The following is a 19213-nucleotide window of genomic DNA, read 5'->3' on the forward strand; positions in this document are numbered from 1 at the left end:
GAAACATCAGTGTTTGACCTCACAAATGTGCTTCTGGGAAAGTGGTCAAAATTCCCATAAACACACTCCGAAACCTTGCGGAAAGCCTTCCCAGAGAGTTGAAGTAGTTAAAAAGGGTTGGTCAACATCCTATGGATGAAGAATGGGATGTGATGGCAATACAGTGTAAATACACATTACATACAAATTGTCTGCATATACTAAGGCACAGGAAGTTGTGGATGCTATACATTAGACAGGTTGTATCTGATTAATGAAGATAAAATAAAAATACTCTTGAATGTGCAAAAGTGAGCATAGTAGAATATATGGATTTGTGCGTCTGAGGGGAGAAAGAGTGAGACACAGAAAGAGCAAATGTGAGAAAGAGAGCAAGAAAGATATACAGAGAGAGTGAGAGAGAGGACCCAGTTCCATAAAGACGTGAGCAGAATGCAGTTGGTCTGAGCAAGAGAGGTGATATATAGTTTAGTCAGTAGCAGCGGGTCACGACAAAGCCTTTAACAGTAATGTCCTGGGAGTCGTCTCGCCCAGGGGACCCGCGCTCCATTTTACAGCCAAGCGACTGAGACTGAGAACGCTGCAGCATGACAGCTGGAGCAGTAAAGCCGGCCTCTAGTACCATCTATAACATGAAGGAGGCGTAGACGCACCCGATACCACCACAAAACACCAGGCTCGAGGCCACACCGACAGCTGGCGAGTTAGGAGGGATGAAGAATAAGGGGGCTTGGGAAATTGTAAGAAGTGGCAGGCAAGACAAAGGAGTGAGAAGAAGAAAAAAGAGTGAGGAGATAAATTTGCAGATTCAGACAAAGGCAAAAAACAAATGCGTAGGAGAAAATAATGATCTACATCAAAGGAGGGACCAAAATAACAAATAGAGGAAAAGGAAGAGAGTAAGGGGGGAAAAAGGTAGGAAAGGATCAGAGGTGTAGAATTTTAATGTAGAAAAACAAAACAGAACACTGTTTATATCTGTTTATGTGTTCCTTTTAGTCGTAAAATCATCCACTAAATGACTCTGTGAATTGTTAAAATCATTAATATAAAGTAAATAAATAACCCCAGCTTTGTTTTGAACGTTTAAACAGTGCAAACAGGCATTGTGAGACAAACTGTATCATATTTTATACAAAACTGATTCTATTATAATAGAAATAATGACTAACAAAATAAATGAAAAGAAGAAAAAAAACTGCTTGTTTGACATAAAGCTAAAAGTTTCACCTAACTGCACCAAACTTTAGCAATAATGATCCTATGTAGGGCTGGGCCATATCATACCATTCACAGTAATACCGGTATAATGTTGGGCAACGATAAGAAAATGAAATATCGCGACAGAATATGGGTAAAACGCGCATGCGCAATGCCTTTGTTTTCATACACAGATGGCGGAAAAAGCATGGCGGAGAATGAGAAGGGCGAAAGTGGATCGTTGAATGAAACGGATGAACCAGAATTGGTTTGTAAAACTGCTGCAACTTCAGCGGTGTGGAACTGGTTTAGTTTTCGTCCGTCAGATACACAACAAAGCACTATTTTTGGTAGAGCATGCTAGCGGGCTGTCGTTATTACCGTGTTGTTTGGAAAATACGGCACACTTAAAATCAATCCTTTGATTTTTCTAATAATCGACAGTGCCTTATGTATGGATTCTGGTTGTGTTTACTGACCTCGAAACGATTTTATGTGGAACACGGCGCTCGAAAATCTGTCAAATGTTTTAGTACGGCTTTGCAAAGCTACGAAGCCGCAAACGCTTGATGGATTGTCGGAGCATTACGGCTACCATAGTCAGGAGCCTCGCGGAGTGATACGTACTGTGCTTCAACATAATATTACCGTATTGTGTGTGTATAACCTCTTTTTAAGTTTTGTGGATATCATACATGGTTATGCTGAGGATATGTCGGCCAATCTCCACTGAAAATGCCTTTTGGTTAAACTGTCAGCAAGGAATTTGCACTGTTAAATTTTTATGTAACTTCAATGCACATAAAAAACAGCTGCTTGTTGAAGTGAAAATAGATTGATGTTTTTTTTGGGGGGGGGGGGGGGGGGGGGCTGTTGCACTAATAAAGTTGTGGAGTTGTAAAGTATTTTGTGTAGTGTCAATTATATCGTCAGTTATATCATTATCGCAAATTTTCAAATGTATATCAGGTCATATCGCCCTGCTCTAATCCTGTGTTTTTATTTTAGAATATTATGCATAAGGTCTTGAGACCATCTGGCCGTCACACCAACAACAATTTTTACTCCATTACTCAGCAGTTGTGAGATGGACCAGCCTATTTTCAAACATAAATACCGTAAAGTTTCACAATGTGTGTTCACAATGTTTGTGACGCACAAATACAGATAGAGACTGTCTATGCTATAGCAAGTGTCAAGACAACAATATTGGCTTTGTGAGATTTCCAAATGGTAAAGCAGTGCGTCTGCCACATACTAACATCAGCCAGCTAGCATATCTGCAAGGGCAATGTTTACACAAGCAAAAAATCCTAGTGTTAGCATGTTAGCATTTGCTAATTGGCAGTGAACTTTAAAAGAGGTTGTTAGCAATGCCTTTACCGATACTGAACAAATGCAGATGTTGGGTAAATGGATCACAACGTCATCAGGACATTCTGACTGGGCCTGGGCCTCTGTAAATCAGCATTCAGTTAAAATTTAAAGAGGCCTAGTCAGAGAAAATGTCCTCAAACAAAGGTCCGAAATATCATGCATTTCCATGCGCATGATAATTTAGTGTAATATATTTGAAAGTAGTCTAACAGTTTAATGTCTGTTTCCAGGGTTTTAACTGGTTTTAAAGTAAAATAAATAAAGTAGGATTCAACAATACGTCAATGTGTGCTGCTATTAATAAAATATTAAAGTAATAATAAAATGTTCTTTCCCTATTTTGAGTAAAATAATGTTTACAAGCAAAAATAAATAACATAGTTTTTGAACAATTAGTTTCTAGACAAAACTCTTCTTGCTCCCTATCTGTTTTCCTGACTTACTTCATCTGACTTCTGCATCTCAGAGTTTTCTGTTTTCACACATGCTCTGAATAAATGATTTCATTGGCTGAGTAGCATCATGTGGGATAAGTTAGAATGTACACGATTGGTCGGTGTAAATAACTTAACCCTTGCACAGATTAAAATAACCATACCGTAAATAATTATAAAAAATTGTCAAAATGTAGTAATATGTCTAGATCCGTAAATAAGAGCATCTGGGTCTGGACCGTGGTCTGCCTGTTGCTAACCTGAGCTATTGATGAACAAATCAGCAGTGAACATGTGACCTGCAGGGGGTGCTAAATGAAAGATCTGATGATCGCAGGTGTTATTAGGATTCACTATATATGCAGCACAAAATTAATCCTACATAAATGAACACGATGTGAAATTCAATTTTATATCATTATTTGATTGTAGAATAAGTAGGAAGAAAAAAAACTCACTTTACTTCTAAGGCAAGAGCCAGAATCGCTGCAGCAATCGGAGCAGCACTGGATGTTCCTGGAAAGTGTGTGACACATCCATCACCAATGTTGGTCACAGTCACCTGGAGGAATCACAAAGGAACTAATTTTACATGATATATTATATTACATGTACCAGTATATATGCTGCAAAGGGGAGGTGCACGTGAGCTAATTAAGCCATTACTGGTTCCACACTATAGCAGCTACCGTGTCAACAGCGGTTCTTCTGTCATTAGAACACGTCAACACAATTTAACAGTAACAAAACAACTGCATTCTGGTCTAACCACCTTCTAATGTGAGGTGGTAAAGGGCAGACCTCCCTGCAGACGAGGGTGATATCACACTGATAAAATTGGCCTTTCTGTTTCTGTAGCTGGCGCTGGATTTGTTCCTGGCTTTTCAGTGTTACCTCCGCCATCAACACCTCTGCTTCTTCCTCTCTCTTTCTCAGCCACTACAGCCACGCTTTACCTCCAATTAACACTCGTTGGCTCCTGCGTGTCTGCATGTGTGTGCCCAGCAGTCACCTAGGTCATTTGGCAAGTCTCTATAAATACCACACCAGTGGCTGCTCTTTAACAGGCTTCTTACAGCTCACAGGAGCCAAAGATCAGGGCTGCTGGCACTGATGTGCACACATACACATACTGTATATACATTCATTAATGATAAATACTGTTGTTAGATGTGTTGGGAGGTACACACACACTAACCAAAGGTAATGAGCTTCCCACGCTGGTCCCTGTCAGAGTGACGGCCATCACTCCAGGGCAGGGCTCTCCAAAGAAGGTGGGCTTCCCAGTTTGAGTGACGGCGCTGATGGCAATGTTGTAGATGGAGTTAACATATCCATCTGCACCGCAGTGGTCATGCTGCATTCCACCATTACCTGCCGCCCACACATAGATGCTGCCCTTCCCACCTCGGCCCTGAGAAAACAAACAGTGGGATGTCAAAGAGAATGAAAAAAAGAAAGATCTCACATACTAACAAAAAACTGTATTTATATCTAAAACAAACGTTGTCAACAAATGTTTTATTGGAAAAGCTGTTATTGTTTTATGTGTACAACATATGTAAGTCTTTCATAAAATATCTTTTAAGCTGTTTGCTTTGTAGCTATTTTGATGGGTTTTGTCATTTGCATCCCAACAAACTTTCCTTTAAATTCTAGCACTGAAAGCTAAAGCACAATGCAAGCTTTACAATAACATACTGTTACTCCAGCTATGTGGTAGTAGTACTGTTTTTATTTTTCCTATCATAATGTAACATGGACAGTTTGTTCCTGTAATATGTATTATCATTTTATATGTATAAAAACCCATGTACCCTGAATTCAGACTAGTCTTTCTTGCACTTTTTTATATACATGGTAAAGGGAATACTGCATTCACAACACACTCTGATGATGAAACTAGCCAGATGTGATAAATTGCTACAACAATCTACAAAAGTCATAGGAGTCCATTGCTGACTTATGCTAGCTTGGCTTTTTGTGAAAAGTTGTTCTCAAAAAATGCAAAAAAAATTTCAGTCTTGATGTTTTCCAACAAGAAAAGGCTAAAACCAAGATTCTTACAGTTCTCAAGAGAATGCAGCAGGAGGGAAAATGTCATGGTTTGATCCAGAATATGAAGCTGTATCCCGATCGCATACGTACATATTTCAAGATGTCAACTGGGACCGTTTGAGCTCTTGTTCCCAGAGTTGGGACAACATCTGAGGAGTCAGAGAAATCATTCCAGAGAGCCATGACCCAGACCAGTGTCTAGCTGTGTGTCTAAGTTAAAACAATATTATTTTACCATTTTTATATTCTGTACTGGTGCAAAATTTGAGCTATGAGTGCACTTTTTCCGGCTGAAAAAATGAATGCCGCAGATTCATTCAGCAAACTCACGTAGTCAAAATATTCTCACAAAACTTTACGTGTCTGGTGTTTAAAGGCCTTAGCAGAACCCAGTGTAATGAAAATACCATCACATTATAATGAGATTATGTGCTGCTTACTGCCCAACTGTCCATGGTCCAACCCACATGGTCCCTTGAGTTGCTACATTTTATGTCTTCTTTTTGGTGTTGTCGCATCCTGTGCTAAATTTAGGTCTTTTTAATGCAACATTTTTAATGCCTCATGAGGCGACTAAAATTTTCCTCAAATACTATTTTTTCCTCAAAGGCATCAGCACATGAACCTTCACAAAGGACAGTGTAAGGAGCAGCTCTCACGGGGCATCACTAAGACCAAAACAACTCAAAGCTGAAGCAGTGAAGAATAAATTAAGAAATATATTTTCTGTGGTGTCCACTTGATCTTGAAAGCCAGTACACCACTGAAAATCAGGCTCATTAACTTGTGAAAAAAATGCTGAAACTGAGGGACAGCTAGTAATTTAGTTCTTTTTTTAGAAAGAGCTTGTGGAAAAGGGGAAACATTTGAAACAAAAGGCCTCATCCAGATTCAAACCAGGAAGTTACCATTATCATCCTTAACCCTTAGTTTGCTAAAAGAGCACACTTTTACTGCAATATTGTCTTCAGAGGATGATAATCCTTTTTAAGAACCCAAAACATTGAGGAACCAGGATTAAAGTTACTCACATATGCTTGAAAATCAGTAAGCAAACCGTGTTTTGAACATTTTATCATAGAACTGTGTTTCCAGAGTCAAGAGTGAAGTTGTGCTTAAATTCTTTTCTTCGATCTTGGTTTATGGCACCAAAAAAACTGTAGTGCAGCAGCTGTATAAACATTTCTTGTGCTGTTTACTGAAGCTTAAAACTAAGACTTGTGCAAATAAATCCTTTACTGGCTTAGAAATTAGACTTACCGCTGAAGAGAATAACATTTCAGCTAAATTATGAATTGGTGATACTGGACATTGACGTTGTTGCCTTGGTGACAGGCACTTTCAAAGGAAATATAATTAAAAGCAGTTTTCTACTTTTCCAGAGCGGTAAAGAAGTAGTGAAACAGAGAAAACCAGAGCACATGGAAGATGTGAACAGGAAACACAGAATCTAATAACAGCAGTGCAATCTACAAGTACCCAAGAAGAAGTTTGACTGAGACAAGAGAAGATGTAGCCTCTAGCGCTATAAAAAGACGTGAAGCCAGTGGGCAAGTATCTTAACCCTGCATTATTATTCATTGCCACCAGGGGGGCAAAACCTGTGGTTTGGTCTCATGGAAATCTATGGAAAACCAACTCTCTGTCCTGATCTCTATAAACACTTTCCTGATTAGTTTATGGGTTATGGGCTCCTAAATTTGGGTTATCTACATATTAGAAAGGAGAATTGTCCAGGGTATGACATGTCAGTCACAAGTCATTAGCCAATGAGAGTGCAGCTTCACAGTCACCGTGCTTGTCACATCTGGTTTCAAAATACCAAGATGGTGACTGTGAAAATGCTCATGTGAAGGATTCAAAACTGGATGTTACAAACCAGCGAGCAACGCCATGATCGCTATATCCGTCTTTCTTTAAGTTTAAATGATGTCCCTGTGAATGCCAGGACCCAACATATCCCAGAAGAACACGGTCTCTAGAAGACTAGTGTTATTCTAGTCATCTGTCATTAGTTTCAGTGTCGTGGCTGATCAGTGTATTTTTTGTGTGGGAGGTCATGCTCTTACTGTCTATATGAACAAACAAAAATAGTCACATGTATTGGAAGTGAATACCAAATAAATGAAAGGCCTGGATTACAACACACACACACACACACACACACACACACACACACACACACACACACACACACACAATATTCATCTAAAAAACAAAACAAATAGTCTGTTTTGGAGCAGTCTGACTATGTGGCAAAAGTAGCAGATTGACTTTGTTACAGTACGTGTCATGAACGTACTCTCCGTAAGATATAAATAAATAAGGAAATGAGGATTTAAATCTGGCTAGGAAATCTGAACACTCGACATTTTGTCCTTCCAATCCCAGCTCCACTGACAGTGTGACTGTCGGCTTTACATCTGACAGACAGCAGTGTGAACTTAGAGATGAAAGCTGTGCCTTGTGAGCTCCTAGCCGGAGGGCTTGCTCTGTCAGGCTCTGCGGCCCGTCCATCTCGGCCCCGTCGTCCCTCGGGCCCCAACTGCAGACGTAGATGTCGATGAAGTGGATGTTGAAGGTCAGAGCTGTGGCCTCCATGGCATCCGTCACAGAGCCATCCAACAGGCGGATACCTGGTCACATCGAAAAGGTCACAGAGATCAGAGTTTGGAGGAAGGCTTGTGCAAAATGAAAAAAAAAAAGGAAATAGAAAACAACACAAACTATAGCTACATCTCATCCCCTCACTGTCGATATATTCACATTCCTCTGCATTTACTGATTGATACTTTCTGACCACCATTATAAACTGAATAAAATGATTAACGTATGTCTCAAAAGAAGTTACTTCATCAGTTTAACTGTGAAATAAGAGTTTGTGAAGCTCAGTACTTGCAGTGCAACTGTGTCTGCAGCAGCCATGAACTATTATAATGTAATGTCAGTGGACAGAGAAGCTACAGTGAGAGTGAGATTTTTCTTCCATTTGCCCCGAGGGACCCTGGGGGGTGTCACCCCAAGTTAGCATGCTATCAAAGCTGAGAAAAGCAGCCAAAAACATCCCAGTATATACAACCTACAGGGTGAAACTATGGATTACTTCACTTTACCCAACATTCGGTAAATCTGCTACTGGAAAGTGTGGAGTGTCAGCACTGCACAAGTTATCAACTGTTTTAAGATTTCTGATCGCAAAACTGGAGTACATTTATGTGGGGGTGGGTCTCATTTAGGACTGCAATCACTGATATATTTTTTAACTAACATTTAAATAGTGTATCATAACATTTTAAGCTGATGTGGTCCCTCCCACATCCAACAGATAAAGACTCACATTAATATTATATACATCTTGAATCTAAATCCAGTATTCACCATCTTTTTAGTTCCTGCATGTCTCACTTTTAGCAAGTAAATGCTCACCAGCTAATCTCTATTTGTGTGAAAAAAAACATACTTAATCTTTTTTTTTTTTTACTGAGAATGGCAGCTTTCAAAAATAAGTATACATTTTATTCAACAATTTGATAATGGGTTAAGAAGATTAATGGATGGATGGATGGGGATTTGAAAATAAATGTCATGTTTGAAATAATACTTCAAATAATCTCTCTACTATCGTGTTGGTTGTCACAGCTACTGTCTACCTGTGATGCAATTAAATTTGGAGAACTCAAATCCCTAATACGGCCAGTTGAAGTGACAGGGTCAGACATTGTGAAAGAATCCGATAGAGAAAATTTTTAATTGCATTAAATGTGTGATTTTTTTTTCTTTTTGATTTGCAGTAGAAACTATACAGTAATTAATCCAAACCACAAGTCAGATGTGCATTTAGGTTTCTGCTGCTTGTTGCATAAATTCTAAACAGTGGATGTGTCCTTTGTAATTGTAGCTTGACAACATCACTCCAATTAGAGACTGTGGATAGAACAAAAGACTGCTGTCATTAGATGGCAGCGACTAGAGACAGTGGAGTAAAGGAAGGTTTACAGGAAAAAAAGTCTCTTTCTTATTTATTAGACCTGGCTAGCATTAAAGAGTTGTTTTTTTACATTAAGAAATGGAGTTTCTGTGCTGAGATGTTAATATGCTCAAGAGCTGGGATATCTGACGAAGCAACTTTTCAGAATTAGGTCGTTGGAGAGGCATAGCCAAGAACCACATGTATTCAGCTTAGCATCTATTATTGCATGTACAGTCAGTTTAGATGAAAAATACATGTTTTCAGATGGAATAATGCACATTTTCTAAGGTTTTGAAAAGTTTGTGTGGTGACTGTGATGAAAAACAAGAACACAAATCGTCAATACAAACACTACAAACAGAGGCAAAGAACTTCACTTAGCCAGCTGTGTGACAGCTCAAGTCAAAACATGCATCTTTCATGCAGGTCTTGCCCCTTCGTCTCCTGTGTGCCATACAGACTGTTTATGAGTCAGAATCAAATGGAACCAACAAAGCAAAATCGAATCTAACTGTGGGAAGAAATTCGTGCTCTCGCTCCGTCAAACTGTTTTTCTTTCGCTCTCTTTTTTGCATGAGACGCTCATCTGCCTGTGACAAACGAGGACGGGTCAGAGATTAAAGATCACAGAGCAGAGTTCAAATGCCAGAGTTCAACTGAGGGATTCCTCTTCTCATTTTCTCTATTTCGTGCTGATGCCATCGCTGCATTAAACTCAGTTTGAGTCATTTAGGATCTGAGAGCTGCAGGAAGTGTTCTTATTCAAACACATTATGTACTCCTCATTAACTTGTGGGTTACAGCACTCTTGGTAAACCCTGTAAAAATCTTTGATTTCACAACGGGAAAATGGGCAATCTTATGTATTCAGTTCATTCATCCTTTTCCGATGTTACTACCAACACTAAAAAAGCCATTACACTAAAAAATGAGCTGTTAAATAGGGGCAGCATGCCTGAATAGCACCCAGTCAATATGTAGTGACCTGTATTCGCATAAACCTAAAGCCATGTTCACTGTAAATATATACACAGGCGTTGAAAATTTATACCGACAAGGAAAACTTCACTGTGAAAATTTGGCACGATTTCCTGTGATTTTCTGCCACATTTTACAGTGTTTCTGCTCGACATTTTAATTTTCACCTAAACCAAACATAAAATCAACCGTTTTACTCAGCATCATTTCCATTTGCATCTGGAAATGATGCCGAGCATTTTTCTTTTCTCTCAAAAGTAATTCAGCATGTGGATGTGATATTTTGGTTTTTGGAATATTTGTTACTTTCGAGTTTCTGCCAGTAAAGGTGAGTTTGAATTATTTATCATTTCATAATAAAGTAAGTGAGACCTTGTAAAGTTAGAGCAGGTGTATTATGCATGCAGGGTTTTTCCTCCAAAGAGGTTTTAACCACAGGCAAAGAAAAATCACAGCATTGTGCTAAAATTATTTCCTTTCCTCTATTTTTGTAAAAACTAGTGGTTTATAATTGGTCAGAAATGAATAGATTTCTGTTAGATAAGGTGCTGGCCCTACTGTCAATCCCCAAAGGTATACTGAGCACCACTAAAAAACCCTTTCTTCTGTCTTTACCAATAGAGCTGCACAGCTGTCCTAAAGTCACAAAGCATGCATTTTTCATCAAGTAAACGAATAATATTATTAATAATAATAATAATATAGCACCAATGTAGTATAACAAGTGTTTTAAAAACTGCTTCTTATGCCATGTCCTCGTTTTGGCCAGTGCAGCACACCCACAATGCACTGCCTCCTACGGTCTTTTTAAGGCTGTATTGTTTTCCTCACCTCCAATCCTGGCATTGAAGGCGATGCCCACACCACAGTAGGAGTTGTTGGCCTCCATGGCAACTTCCCCTGCACAATGGGTACCGTGACTGAGACAGAGGGGGAATAAGATGTTAGCCACATACAGAGACTAAATAAGCTGAGATGAGCGTTTTCTTTTTTGGGGAGGGGTTTTAGCCTGAGCACACGCAGTAATTATGGCATCTCCTCAATATGATTGGCTCACATTGTCAGAAAAGAACACTAAGATACTGGAAGTCTCACCTCCAATAATCAAAGCATGAAAAAAACAGGTAATATGTTGTAGGTTGACACCAGACACGTGCAACGATTTAGTTTTGAAATCTTTAATTAGCAAAAAGAGAAATTGACCTTGATATCATGTCTTGAGCTACAGTTAGTCAGTTAAGCTTTTTCATGAAATGACAGCAGCAGACTTCCAGTGTAACATGATAGATCTCTGATTTCAGACAGGCAAACTCAAGATTCTCACATTCTAACCAACGTCCACTGATTCTTTCTCTGTGAGAGGACAGCTGTCGCTTGTTGCAGCCAGTTAAGCTAGTTTTAGGTCCAAGAATTAGCTCGGTTGCTTAGCTTGAATGTTTGCGTCTCACGTTAGGGCCACTATACACGACGTTTGATCAGTTTCCTGGTTTTGGAAGGGAGAAATATAGGGATCGGATATCTAGAGGTAAGAGTAAAAGGACAGGAGTCATTACCTATTCTCCTCATTTCTGACAGGCATGGGATCGTGAGATGCACGCAGGTCAAAACTGGCACGGGCCTCCTGGAAAAGCGAGACAGAAAACAAATGCGGAGTAGTGTACGACAGCATAACCCTCAACACAAAACATCAGGATGACATGACAGGAAATGAAGCAATCCCATAAAAAACTCTCGATAGTGGCACTTGAATTAGACTGTCAACATTTTTCTTCTGACTGACGGCAATCACTGTCACTGAGGAGATGCTGCTGCGTGTCGGTGTGGTTTATGTGTGTGTGTGTGTCATAAAAGTGAACATGTTTGAATGACTTGTTTGCCAGTGTATATAGGCATAACGGGAGGAGGATGTCTTGGCAGCAGACTGTACAAGAGAGCAATTATGTATCTCCCTCTCTCTCTCTGCAGCCAGGCTTATCCATGCCAGACAATCTGCTGTGACAAAGTACAAGTTGGCCTGCACGCTTCAAACTGCCTATAGGATTATAAATGACAAGGCAGGAGCAAACAACGCTGCCACTTCACATATGCTTTATGGCCAGCCAGTGTAACACCAGCCTCGCAGCTTTATAACTATATGAAACTTTTATTGTCTCATCTTTTAACGAACAGAGAAGCAACTCTAGCTGAGAGAAAAGCCTCTAAGATAATGCTCAAATTCATTTAAGGCACATTGATTTTGAGTTTACTCACAAAGTTTTTCTTTAGGTCCTTGTTTGTGTGATCTAAACCTGGAAAAGAAAACAGAAAGAATATGATGGATTTAGTTTTGCAAGTAATTTTTCTGGTTAAAAGTGTATTTCTTATATTAGATCAGCACAGACCTCAATTTCTCAGTCAGTCAATATCATGGTACTTACAGTCATGTCAAAAAGAACGTGCGCTCTCTGTCAATACTAAGGATTTACATATGTAAACACGATGTTCATCTGTGGTGATGCACATCTTCTCATTTATTTATTTAACAAAAGGCTTTGCAGGCATTTGTTTTTCTACAAAGCTCTCTTAAGGTCCTGCCACAACATTTCAATCAGGTTGAGCTCTGGACTTTGACTGGGCCATTGCAACACCTTGTTACTCCCCCCCCAAAACCATTCTGTTGTAGATGTGCTGCTGTGAGTGGGATCATTGTTTTCAGTTCTGCTCCTTGGCATCGTGTGAACACACACCTGAATGTTTCAGACCAGCAAACTGCCAAAACATCTGCTTTTACAGAAATGATCACATAGTTAATCACTGCATTTGATTAGGCAGCACCTGGATGTAACTAAATAATTGTCAACTCACACACTGGTTGTCCATTATTGTTAAATTATCACATGTAACATGTCAACGTTGTTCATCTGAGGTTCTATTGAAAAAAATTATAGAACCTACCAAGAACCAGATTATTTTTTGCCGTGTCTTAAATAAAAGAGGTTGCGCTTTCTTATTACAATGACTGTATCCTGTAATTCTTAACACTTCTTATTTTCTGTACTTCAGTGAAGGTCTGAGAAGGCAAAGGTGATGTTTCTCCTTGTCTATACAAGCTGTATGTTCAGAACACAAACTCATGTGATGACTCATTTCTAAGAAGCAGACTGACATCAACTGAGTCATCTCCAAAGTTAACATAGTTCCTGTCTCTGAGCTCACTTATACAGAGTGGTGGGCACAGACTATATGCCGGAGCTGCATAGACAGAACACATTTTACTCTGACCCTCTGAGGTTAACAAGTGAAAGTCCACTTAATGGTGTTTATATGAAAATAAAATGTAGAGGAAAATTCAATGAATACAAGGCAGAGAGCAAATGTGCGTCAGGAACTGAGACAATTAATGATCAACCCCAATATGCTTAAAGAGATCGCTTCCTCATTTTTAATGCCTGGTGCATTGGATAAGTGCACTTTTTATTTTATTACATTCTGTAAAGCAGTGCTGTTTCAAGTCATTGCAACTTGCTGTGTGGTAGACAGGTTATTAAAATTTTGAATTTTGAGTGCTCCACTAATTGGTGCAATTAATTTGCCAGAGTGTAGTGGTGAAGTCCATTTTTTAAAATCAACTTTTGTCAAGACCCGTGTTTTGTACGACGAAGCTTCGCACATGATTGATGAATGAGTGAACGAGTGACTGGGGGCAGAACAATCCAATCCACCAAATCCGTTTGTACTGCCGTCCTTTTGATTTCTTATTCTTTTCTCTTACACTACACCTTTCTTTGCATCTTTTCATCATAGTCTCTCAACATCAGTTGCTTTTTGCTGGCTTGCCCCCTCCCATCGCCCCTCCTCTTCTCCCACCCCATCCACCGCCACCACCTCCATCTCTGCAGCATCAGGGCTCCTGTGGTCTCAGCGAGAGACAAACGAATGAGGGCCCCAGGAGGGCCGCGCCTGCTCTGCCACACATCACTCACTCTGTCTCTCAATCACACACACACACACACACACACACACACACACACACACACACACACTCACACACGCGCGCGCACACACACACACACACACACACACACACACACACACACACAGGACCTGCCAGCCTTTGTCCCATGCAGGCAGTGCCTCCGGGTTGTCATGGTAACCTGCAGTCGGTCTCGCTGTGGAGGCCTGATTGTGTTGAGCTCAGGCGGGATGGAGCCTTGGGAGGGTGAAGCCTCATTGGAGCCTGCCATACTGTGCCATGCTGAGCTATGCCGTGCCAGGTCAACCTGCTACATCCCATATATAAGCACTGATTCTTTATTCTCCCCTGTGCGCTACTTTTCAATTGCCACAAATGAGTTTCACCTCAAACCAAGACCTTGCTAAAAGCCAGGAGACAGAGACAATAGGAATCAAATACTGGGCTAGAGCCATTTATTTGACTAGAACTGCCAATCCAGAAATACTGCATTTCACTTTCAGACTGATGACATGCAAAAGCAAAACTTGGAGCCAGTTTCATTTCAGGTTTTACCCAGAAAAACCTTAATTGTGTGTTTATTTGTTTGTTGGCTAAAAAATACACTCCAGGTACAGTGCGCTAAGTCTTCTGAACCAAAGTGAAGAAAAAAAGGAAAACTAAGAAATGTCATTTATTAAAATTCTTTCCTGAGTTAAGATTGTTTTGTCAAACTATTTCTAACCACAGTTAGTGAATTGTTGAACAAGGTGACACGGAACAAACGCAAAACAGAAAAATATAAATAAATAAAACATATGTGATTTTTTTTTTTCAACCTCATGAGAACAAGAGAAAGATCTCCCTGGCAGACTTTCCTCTTGCCTGAGCCAATTTGGCTTTCCACACTGAAAACGAGGCCAAAAGATGATGCTGAGGAGGTTATTGCTGATTTAAAGTTTAAGGTGTGTTCAGTAATACTATGGTCCAATAAAATATCATCACATAGAATTAAAGAGCTATGAGTTTGTTTTTCTCAGTAACCCCACATCGTGCTATTTTTTTTTGTCTCAATTCCCTAAATTTCATCACCAGCGAAATCAGGAGAATCTAACTTAGCTTCTGCTCAAACTGATCAATTTTAAAGCTCAGAATCTCCGAGCTTTGATGCTTTAAGATGCTACTGATCATTTAAAAAGCACCAAAATATGCTGAAAGAACTCAGAAAGCACTGATCTATATAACCATGACTATGGTCAGAGAAGAGAACACCACGTGTTGATCTGCTCAACTCAGAATAGGAAGCTGTAGTTCACACGGACTCAACAAAATAGAAGACTGGAAAAATGTTGCCTGGTCTCAGTCGTCACTTCTGCTTTGACATTCAGATGGTAGAGTCAGAATTTGGCATAAAGAAAGCAGAAACATCAATCCATCCTGCCATGCATTAATAGTTCAGACTGCTGGTGGTGTAATGGCACACTTTGGGCCCCTATAGTACTGGCTGAGCATCATTTAAACACCACAGCCGAACTGAGAATTGTGGCTGACGCTGACCATGTCTATCTCTTTATGACCACAGTGCACCCTTCTTCTGATCGCTGCTTCCAGCAGGATAATGTCACAAAGTCAGATCATCTCCAACTGCTTTCTCGAACATGACAATGAGTTCTCTGTACTTAAATGGCTTCTATGTTAAACGTTTCCAGAGGAATTAATGTAGGGAGTTCAGCCTAGTACTAGCAAGATGTGACTTAGAAAGTGACCACTGACTGTATACCATGATCTTAACATGAAGGGGAAGGAGGAAAATTTGTCTGTCAACATGGAATCAAGAGTGTGAAAATATTAGAATGGACAGTTTGGAAATGCAGCTCAAAAAGCAGTGCAAAGCTGCTGTTACCACAAGTGAAGAGAATGACTTTTCTGCAGGAGGCAACAGAGCTTGTTTTATTAAGAGTTCATATTTGTTTCATCTCAATTATAAGAGAGACTCCTTGGTGTGCATTCATGCATGTTCTGACTGCATGTCAGGAACTTGCAAAAAGACAATCGCATCGAGTCACGTCAGCATTTAAAGGCTGACACCATCACTTCAGCAAGTTTGTGATGGAGATATCTTTGGGAATTAACGTCAAGCTGTTCAGGGGGGAACAAAGTAACAAGTGAGGAAAGGACGAAGGGAGGAGGGGGTGAGGGGGAAAATGACTGGAACTATACAATCTCCACTTAAATACTCCTTAGAGTATGTGTGACTATCATAATTACAGGATGTTTTGGCATATAACAGGCATGTATATAAGATGATAGTTTGAAGAGGCTTACAAATAAAATAGTATTAAAAATATAGACTGGAGGGCACCAGTTTAGCTCACAAGTTGAGAAGGTCGGGTGGTGTTAGCTTCTTGCTAGCATCAAGTTGGAATAATTGACAAAGTATTTAACAAGTTTTATAAATTGTAATAATAACTTATGGCTAATATCAGTGCAATAAGATGCAGAATCGCCTGTTCCTGCCTAACTTCTCAGCTAAGGCTTTTGTGCTCGTGCACACATCAGCACAGCAGTCACATCAGTTATTTGTCATGCTAACTAGGTAGCCAGAGAGAGTTTGTAAGTAAATGTGACCTTCAATTAAACACATTTGTTGCTACAGTAGCATGAAATAACTGGCTAACTACTGTTATCTTGGAAACCTGTATCTGGGCTAAATCGACTTTACTATTTCACCAACTGCACTGTAAAAACAAAATTGTAATATAAAAGTATTTTACTGTGTATTCTTCTAGAATATCATTAAATTTACGTCAATAGACTGTGATTTTACATTTCAAATGTAAATTAACGTAAAATCACTGTAAATGTAATAAAACATAATTTTCTTGTTTTTTAAATGTATTTGTCTGTACATTTGCACATTTAGATTGTTAAAATACATTCACAAATGTATCAGAATTTCACAAATATTTGTCCGTTATTTGAAAGATTGAACTGTTAAATTCAAATGTAATGCTATGGAAAAATATATAAAATGATTCTTATAAACTTTTGGCAGTTGGCAGTTGGCCTTGTGATCAGAAGGTTGCCGGTTCAAGCCCCGGCTCGGACACTCTCGGTCATTGTGCCCTTGGACAAGACACTTCACCTACCACCTACTGGTGATGGCCAGAGGGGAATTATAAAGTGGAATTGTAAAACGCTTTGAGGGTCTCAAAAAGCGCTATATGAATGCAATCCATTATTATTTAAACCAACTGTTAACTGTATATTTCTGTACATTTAAGTATTTTTATTCATATTGCCACATTCATTGACCTTGTTTATAGGTAATTTCATTGTTTAATCACATTAAAATGTTCCTAATTTAATGTTTAAAAGCACTTGAAAAAGGCAAAATTCCATGTAAAATTAGGGCAACAAACTTTTTAGGATTTTTTTTTTACGGTGTGGACCCATGTCCTCATTTTAGGTTTGACAGCGTTTTAGTAGGTAAAAGTGAATGCTTTGACGTGAACTGAGCTGCGGTTTGGGGAATGCCTCGAAGCGGACTGGCGATGGCTCCCGGGCCTGGCAGATCCCCCATGCACTAAATAGAAATGAACAAGTTAAAGATTTGAATACAAGGAGGGAGGGAGGCTGGGGCACGTAAACGGGAATGAACTGGGGGAACCTATATACATGACAACCGGAAGGAGCGTGTTTGGAGGCGTGGTCCTGCTCCTGAAATTCGGATGAATAATCTCCAATTATGATTGCCTCACACACCACTGTACCACATCATCAAACATAATTTCACTAGAGACATTCTGTGTGAAAAGCAAACTCGAGTTTGTAAAGTAAAAAGCACCAAATACCAATTGGATCTCAAAAAGGCTCAAGTCCACATTTTACTAATAATTCCAGAACTTAAATTGTATTCATTTTGAGTGATTCAGAGGTCAACTTACTCTTATTATTTTCCTTTGTAACCCAGTTGCAGTTCAACAGTTCAACAGTGCTTCTGTGTTATTTTGGATAGTGTTGCTCATTGGATATTTTGCTTGGAGTTACTTTGGATGGTTGAACACATCACGCTTCATTTTTTCTAGTTTTCTCCATTTGTACATAAGCTCCACCACGGGTGCTCTGAGGACTCCCGGAGCATTAGAAATTTCTTTGCAAGCCTTCACAGGATGATGTTTTTCAAGCACATTCATCCTGATGTCTTCTGAAATTTCTTTTGGCTCACTGTGTTACTGCTGAGACATTTTAGCCAACTTCATCCCTCTGTCCTATTTTAGTAACGATTTTACAGAGCAGGACTGGTAATCAGATCTTGCTGTCTCCAGCCCACTTGCTAGGGACAAGGGAATTTATAAAGTTTCACAAAGGCCCAGGTGAAATTAAATACCATTTTAGCTTAGTACATAGAATTATAGTGTTAACAACTTGTAATTTGTGTTCAGTCAGTTTGTCTTTATGCTAGATTTTATACAGTTTAGTATGAGATAACAGAGCTAAGCACGTGTGAATGTACATGGAGGTATCTGATTGTGCAGGGGACAGAGGTGTATTAGGCGAGAGATTGAGACACGTACAGCATAAGTTGGTGTGTCAGGGGGGTCAATTTGAGCGTCAAAACACACGCCCTCAAGTATTTTCAAGGATGATCCAAGTGGAAAAATGCATTCAGCCAGGTGTATTCACTCAGGTAGCACCATACTGCCATAAATACAGCCATAAACACACTCCAACACAGTCCAAGGTCTTCTGAGTGTGAAAGTAAAAAGCCACGTCCCACAGTTAGATGGAACACTGTAGGTGGTGGAGCCAATGCAAAACCTTCCATGAATACAAATGCTTTGAACCTGACTGACCCAGTCGAGATTGTGACTGTGCGTGTGTGTATGTGTGCGTGCTTTTTTTTCAGCTCTGCACGTGTGTCAGCATTCAGCAGCAGCAGCAGCTGCACTCCATCTCCTTGCTCCTGCAGAATTCACAACGGTCCTCAGGGTCAAACACACACACAAATCAGACATCGAGATGTGTCGGAGGCCATTTTGAGCCGACAGTGAGTCGTGCCTGAGCCGCCGCAGAGAAAATGAGCCGACATGACTTCAGAGGAGGCCCCAGCTACACCTGACCCCCCCTCCATCCCCTTCACACTTTGTCTGTTTCTCGCTTCTTAGCTCTTCTCTGTCGGAGTTGTTACACCCCCCCCCCAAACAAAAAAAATCCACCAGAAGTCAGTGGGCTGCCACAAAGACATGAAGATGGAGAAGGGGA

At 39.8% G+C, this 19213-nt stretch overlaps 2 protein-coding genes across 2 annotated transcripts in view; both read right to left on the reverse strand.

The window, feature by feature from the left end:
• LOC101476669 (furin-like) overlaps positions 1-4496 on the reverse strand; it is a 70197-nt gene extending 65701 nt beyond the window's left edge. The window contains exons 1-2 of the mRNA XM_012923980.3: positions 4210-4496; positions 3470-3573 (exon numbers count right to left, since the gene is read on the reverse strand). Coding sequence (XP_012779434.1) covers positions 3470-3573; positions 4210-4374 — 269 coding nt within the window. The 5' untranslated portion in view covers positions 4375-4496. The remainder of the gene's footprint in view (positions 1-3469; positions 3574-4209) is intronic.
• Positions 4497-7126: 2630 nt separating this feature from the next.
• Positions 7127-19213, reverse strand: part of LOC105941351 (neuroendocrine convertase 1-like) — a 137425-nt gene continuing 125338 nt past the window's right edge. The window contains exons 7-11 of the mRNA XM_024804235.2: positions 12268-12305; positions 11571-11638; positions 10849-10937; positions 7533-7705; positions 7127-7141 (exon numbers count right to left, since the gene is read on the reverse strand). Of these exons, the coding sequence (XP_024660003.1) occupies positions 7127-7141; positions 7533-7705; positions 10849-10937; positions 11571-11638; positions 12268-12305 (383 nt within the window). The remainder of the gene's footprint in view (positions 7142-7532; positions 7706-10848; positions 10938-11570; positions 11639-12267; positions 12306-19213) is intronic.

The sequence above is a fragment of the Maylandia zebra genome, linkage group LG11 (genome assembly GCF_041146795.1).
Source record: "Maylandia zebra isolate NMK-2024a linkage group LG11, Mzebra_GT3a, whole genome shotgun sequence".
Lineage (NCBI taxonomy): Eukaryota > Metazoa > Chordata > Actinopteri > Cichliformes > Cichlidae > Maylandia > Maylandia zebra.